This window comes from Zingiber officinale, chromosome 4B, assembly GCF_018446385.1.
Source record: "Zingiber officinale cultivar Zhangliang chromosome 4B, Zo_v1.1, whole genome shotgun sequence".
NCBI classification, from domain to species: Eukaryota; Viridiplantae; Streptophyta; class Magnoliopsida; order Zingiberales; family Zingiberaceae; genus Zingiber; species Zingiber officinale.
The window spans coordinates 89,381,338-89,387,857 of record NC_055993.1 but is presented as its reverse complement, the minus strand read 5'-3'; the positions used below and the strand labels follow the sequence as shown (position 1 = coordinate 89,387,857).

At 37.5% G+C, this 6,520-nt stretch overlaps 1 protein-coding gene across 1 annotated transcript; it reads right to left on the bottom strand.

Moving 5' to 3' along the window:
• Positions 1-1,857: 1,857 nt before the first annotated feature.
• Positions 1,858-4,802, bottom strand: LOC121977704 (two pore potassium channel c-like). The gene is made up of 2 exons (XM_042530147.1): positions 3,622-4,802; positions 1,858-2,291 (listed from the first exon to the last, which is right to left on the bottom strand). Exons 1-2 carry the CDS (start codon positions 4,758-4,760, stop codon positions 2,141-2,143), a joined length of 1,290 nt encoding a protein of 429 aa, XP_042386081.1. The 5' UTR covers positions 4,761-4,802; the 3' UTR covers positions 1,858-2,140.
• Positions 4,803-6,520: the final 1,718 nt, after the last annotated feature.

The following is a 6,520-nucleotide window of genomic DNA, read 5'->3' as shown; positions in this document are numbered from 1 at the left end:
TCTACAGACCGATCAGGAGGTTCCCTGATCGGTCCATCGGAGAAATTATCCGGATGATATATATATATATATATATATATATATATATATATATATATATATATATATATATATATATATATATATATATATATATATATATATATATATATATATGTCATTTTTATTTTTTTTAAATATAATATTTTGTCAATTTTTCTCTTATATTTTTTCCCTCTCATTCGACGAAATTGCTCACCCATGTGCCAATTGTGCCTACCTTGCCGCTGGCCCCTGCCCACCGCGCCTACCTCATTCGGATTTTGGCCAGATCACAATTAGAATCTTGATCAAAATCTGGCCACGACAGCGGTCGCTAGTGTAGCTGCTGGATTGCAGCCGGGATTCTGCTGGATTGCAGCCGGATTTCAGCCGGATTCCAACTGCAATCTGAGCACGAGTCAGTTGGGGTCTGGTAGCAAACGGATTTCGGCTGTGATCGTGCCAGATCGACGTTGGGATCCAATAGCGATTAAGCCAGATCACGGCTAGATGTCATGCTTCAATCCCCCAAGAGTTCACCTTCCCCAAGCTATAGTTGGGGTGGGTCCAGGTATATATCTCTCTCTCTGAATTGATCTAGTTGTTGTATATATCCATCTATAAATTGTGCTCTAAGAATTGAAATTTTGTGACAATCAAAACAAGGCCAAAAAAAAACCAAGTGATTAGGATGAGCTTTCGGCTAATAACCCTATGCATTAGCCAGTGAATGAAATCGGATACAGCTCTTGCTTCTGCGTCGTCGGTGGAGGCGATTTTTCATAATTAATTAAAAACAAACCAAACCAAAATAAAAAGATTATTTTCTAATTAACTAAATTTTTTTATAAGTCACATATTAAATAACCGAATGATTCTAATTATTATCATATTCAAATATATCAATCCGTATTTCAATTTAATCGATTTATTTTTTTTATAAAATTTAAAATCAAAACTGAATCAATCAAATAAATTGAAAAATCTAATATTTTTTTTAAAGTTAAAATTTTAAATTTCATCAATTAATTTTATTTAATCGAACTTTTAATAAGAGTTCAGAACTCTAATTAAAACTCTCTACATCCATTTAATTTAGACAAAAAAAAATCTCAACAGAATAAAATTATTTATGTATATCAAAGCATAGTTTGCAGAAGTATCAAATGCTCTGGGCATTGTTTGGAATCATCTTTTACAATGGAATGGCAGCAAAATCGATGGGATCAATAGAATTGGAAAAGGATCAATAGGATCGATACGGCCCTATATTAGGACAATTCTATATATATATTTTTATTATAACAACTTTATTTGTCTTTAAATTGAGTCATGACCTTTCTTTTTTTTAGCCCAGAGGTTCCAAATCCTAAAGATCCTATCCTAATTAACTCTAAATCGACCCTGCTAGGATCACGATATATGTCAAAGATACTTTCCAATCATTTTCCATACAAATACATATTTTAAATAACTTCAAATAGAAATATCAGTTTTCTGCAATTAGTAACAAATTTTTTTTTTAAAAAAAGAGTCTAATCAAATTAATAACATGCATCCTTAGATGACACAAAAGAACGAGATTGCTAATTACCTGATGCCAACCTAAAAAAAACAAAGAGAGATTTCTGGCAATTGATTGAGATCGAAGGATAGCTCGAGCAGTCAGTCTAAGCAATCAAGAAACAATCAGGGGGAAAAACTTGGATTAACTGATTAATATGAAAATTTCCCGAATAAAGCAAGTTAATACCTTTTTAAATTTCTCATGAGAGCAAATATAGCACATTTATTATCATTTTAAACATTACTAAAGTCGTTCTCATTGTAGCTTCGCTACAATTTAAATAATCATCTAACCTCAAGGATGAGGAATAGATGATGGTCATTGTGATAGTATGCACCGAACAAGGATACAAAAGGAGCAATATGAGTCTATCATCCGGTGAGCTTGAGAGAAACTTGTTCATGCTTCAATGGTGATATGATTCCTCTTGCAGGCCGAATGAAGGTATAAGTAACAAAGAGGAGGAATGCGACCAAAGGTGCATTTTGGAAGTCCATTTTATTGCAGTTGAGAACGGCAATCATCGATAACCATTATGATCGTAAAAAAGATTTATGACAGTGATGACTCCCAAGGAGATCTGAGAGTGATCTTTCCACAATTCCCTACATCTATCTTGTCGAATTGATTGCAGATCAGCTTGATGTCATTATCTGAAACCTTTTCCATCTCCTTGAGCTTGTAAATAACAAACTCTGATTTACTGCAGAGAAGTATATAAAGAAGATAAGTCGCATGATCGAACAAATTGTGGTTAGAGAAAATAGCCAAGAGAATAAAGCAGATAAAGAAATCCACAATAAATCTGAGAACTGGAAATATGTTTGAGCATACAGAGATAATTACGAGAAAAAAAATAGTAGAAAAGAAAGGGGGGAATTGAGAGTAAACTAAATGAAAGAAATCAAAAGAAAAAGGAGACAAGATGAATAAAGATTGAAAAGTGTTGTCCATAAATGACAAATGAGAATCACAAACAACTAAAATTGCCAACTCAGTATCTCATCCTCGAGGGCATCAGCAAACCGACATGATTAATTGAACTCTTAATTTGCCAACAGTAGTGCATATCAATCTGAAACAATATGATGCAAATGTACACATTCAACAATTGAACTCTCTATGTAAAAACCACTTTAAGTAAAGCCTAGACAGATTAACATCATAAGGGCATTTCTTTGCATTTGAAACGAGTTCAGTCTCCTTACAAGTGAACAACTTTCAAATCTCATTTTCTCCGTTGAGATAGAAAAATTGATAATCCACCAATAATTCAGTTAATCTAGAGAGGAATAATGTTCAACTTTATGCACCCATGGTAAATAATGAATCCTTGAGATCCGCAATGTTTACATAATCCTTTCAAAACTCAATTCTTTTTGTAACATTTAACACCTTTTGAAACCAATTTTCACCTTGGATTTATTTTTCATAAAAATAGGTTCTACATGACATTATTATCCACTAAATTTCAACCTAGTCTTCCTCTTCAACTCTCATGTTTCTCCAATTTGCTGGTAACAAGATGGGATTAAATGAAACAGATACTGCTCAATTTATTCTTTTTCTTACTCTCCAAAGTATACAGCCAAATCTAACTTACAGCATGACTTATCATTTCTCAAGATTACTATTTATTTTCCTTTTTAACTTCTTGACCAGTTAAATGCGTTCTGCAAAGCAATTCTCTGTGCATACAAAAGATAATGCTTCTAAACCAACTCTTTGAGTTGAGTCTGAAGGACGAAAACTTTAAAACTGCTAAAGAAAGACATCAAAAGGAACAAGCGACAAAGCAAATCCTCATGCCAAGAACAGTGCACATTAATTGAATTAGTTCTGTAGCTCCGTTCTAGATTCTTCCATACAACAGCATGTCATTATCTCACGTATGTATGAATCTTGTCAGACTCATCACACTCAATTTGTCAATACTATTCGTTTTTTAAAAAATGAGATATCTAATGCATGACTAGATCAACATGAGGAAGAAAGAACTAGGAAACAATAGTAGTTCGAGCAAGTTAACTCACGTCACAAATCCGTCGTTGTCCATATCAGCAGCAAGGAATTCTGAGACAGTCATGTCCCTGGAAAGCACCCATTGTGCTATGCTCCGGTGCCTCTTGTGGATTCTCGCCTCAGCCAAGTAAAGAAACGCTCGAGCCACAGCAAGGGTGGAGACGAGAAGCCACAGCGAGGCAAACAGTCTGCCGGGCAGCGTCTTGAATGCTTTGTCCCCGTACCCGACCGTGGTTACAGACATCACAGAGAGGTAAAAGGAGTCGAGCCACCCAAGCCGCTCCACAAAGCGGAGCACGCCGGTGCCGAGGCTGATGCAGAGCAGGACGACGAAGAGGGCAAGAGCGACTTTCATCCGTATCCTCATCCGCCCCTTCTTGACGTCGATGATGTAATTCTGGGCAATGCTGCGTCCATTCTGGCTTTCATCCTGATTTTTTTGATGCGTATACTTCTTGTCATCGATCTTGTTCAAGGCGGAGAGGATGAGGGACTCCTGGACGTCCAGCACGTAAGATACCGTCCCGGAGAGAAGGATGTCGACGAATCCGAAGCCGATGATGACGAACAAGACGCAGAAGATCTTAGCAAAGGCGGTGGAGGGGGTGATGTCGCCGTAGCCGATGGTGCACATGGTGACGATGCAGAAGTAGAGGGCGTCGACCACCGGATGGGTCTCCGTGCCTTGGAAATGGTGGTGATTGAAGGTGTAGACGGCGACCCCAAAGGCGAGGTAGGCGAGGAGGAGGAAGAAGGCCTGCTTTATAATGGACGGCCGATCGGGGTTGTGGGGATGATGGGAGGGGACGACGTCATTGATGGCGGACATGGCCGGAGCAGTGCGGGATCGGTGGAGGTTGATCTTCCAGTGGTCGGAAGAGGAAGGGTTAGGGTTGGGATTGTTGGAGGAAGATCCATCGGGTTGTTGGTCGGAGGCGGTGGCGAGGTGGCCGAAGATGAGGAGGTCTTTGAGGGAGGAAGCGGTGGCGGTGGTAGGGGTCGAGATGGGAATGGTGACTTCGCCGTCTTCAGGAAGAGGGCACAGTCCGGAGGAACGCGGAGTGGAGGAAGTAAGGGAGGGCCTCCGCTGGTGAACCGGCTGCGACGCCGGAGAGCCGGTTCTGATCGAAAGCAACGGTTCAGTTTCCATGTGTAATGTGTTTGTGGAAATGCCTTCAGCAATGAGCTCCCCAAAACTACGATTCACAGATGGATACTTTACAATTTACCCACCCGGAAAAAACTTTTTTTTTATATTTTTTTTTTGGAAATATTAATTTAGCAAGGAGTAGAATTATTGTTGTAAACGAGCTAATTATTTGATAAGGTAATCAAATTAGGTTAAATTAAGTTTAAATGAACTAAATTTGTTGAAATGATGGTTTAATTTTGACTTGATTTTTTTCTCTTACTATAAATTTAATTTAATCTTAATTTAAACTTAGTTTGAATTTTTTTTATTTAAAACTTTTGTAATTGATTATTGAATTGTTTATTTATTTAGTGTGACGAGTCGTTAAATTTATTCATTTAATTATTTTTATATATATATTAAATGAATATAAATATTTTTTTATAAAATTAAATATTAAATTTATTTACAAACCTTTTATTCATTTTACAGTCCTATCTATCTAGAATCACGTACCGTCCTTTTAATCTCTGGATTTTGTAAAACACCAGAAAAACCTTGATTAATTAGTCACACCACTGAAGTATTGAATAGTTTTGAAAATCAAAGAAAATGGCGGGTTATTTTGAAAACTAAAGTGATTGCCGCTTTTTTTTTTTCCAAGTATAAATAAATTCTCTGCTTTTGTTCATTCGAAATCCTCATAGTCTTCCTTCTTTCGCTTCTTCCACAAGAAACAGAGAGCAGAGAGGGTTCCAATGGCCGCCAGATTTCTCCATTGCTCGCTGCCAGTCTTGTGGGCCAGAAAGTGGCCTCGAACGGAGCCCCGTCGCTCTTTCCCTCCGCCGTCTCTTGTCCTCAGGCCAGATGAGGGAGACTGCGCGCATCCTAGACCTCATGCTGTCGCGTTCCCCGCTCGCCCTTCGCGGTGGGGTTCCGTCGCTTCCTCCCCGATCGTCTCCTCTGCTGCTGACGCAGAAGCAAGAGCTGTATGTGATCTCTTTCACTAGGCTAATGCTGCTGCTTCTGCCTCCAACAACGCTGGGATAATAAATTTATATAAAATAGTTTTAATTTTTAAATATTATTTTAATTTTTATTTTTTAAGATAAGATTTTAATATTTTTATAATTTTATATATCTCTATGAATATTTATAAAAAATTAATTCTAAAATAGTACAATATTAGAATGACATTTGAGAAACTCAATAACAAGTTATTATAACATTTTTTTTTATAAAAAATTAATTTAATATTATACTTGATTTTAGTTAAAATATCGAGAAAAGTATATGATTTGATAATAATGAAGGGGCACACTATAAATAGGTCAAAGTGATGAAGATCAGCTGACGTGGATGATACGTTATGGTCGAGTGGACCAGTCCTTGCCAAGCGAACTAGTCATAACCAAGCGAATTGGTTATGGCTAAGCACACCAATCATTGTCGAGCGGACCAGTCATGGTCGAGCAGGCCAATCACTATCGAGCAAATCAATCATTGTTGAGTAGACTAGTCACGATCGATCAGTTGATGATGGCTCTAATAAGATATCTCTTCAAATCTCTTTGGGAGAATGTGCCACTGACACTAAGCATGACCCACAGGCAAATCGCACGGCGGAAGTTTTCATTGTTTCATCAGAAATTTGTATGTCATGTTAAGGTATGGTATTAGAAGTACTTTCTCGACAAGTTTTTCATAGAAAATTTGGGAAATGTGTCCACCTGGAGAAGCAGGCACACAAGCTACAAGAGCTCTATATAAAGGGGGTC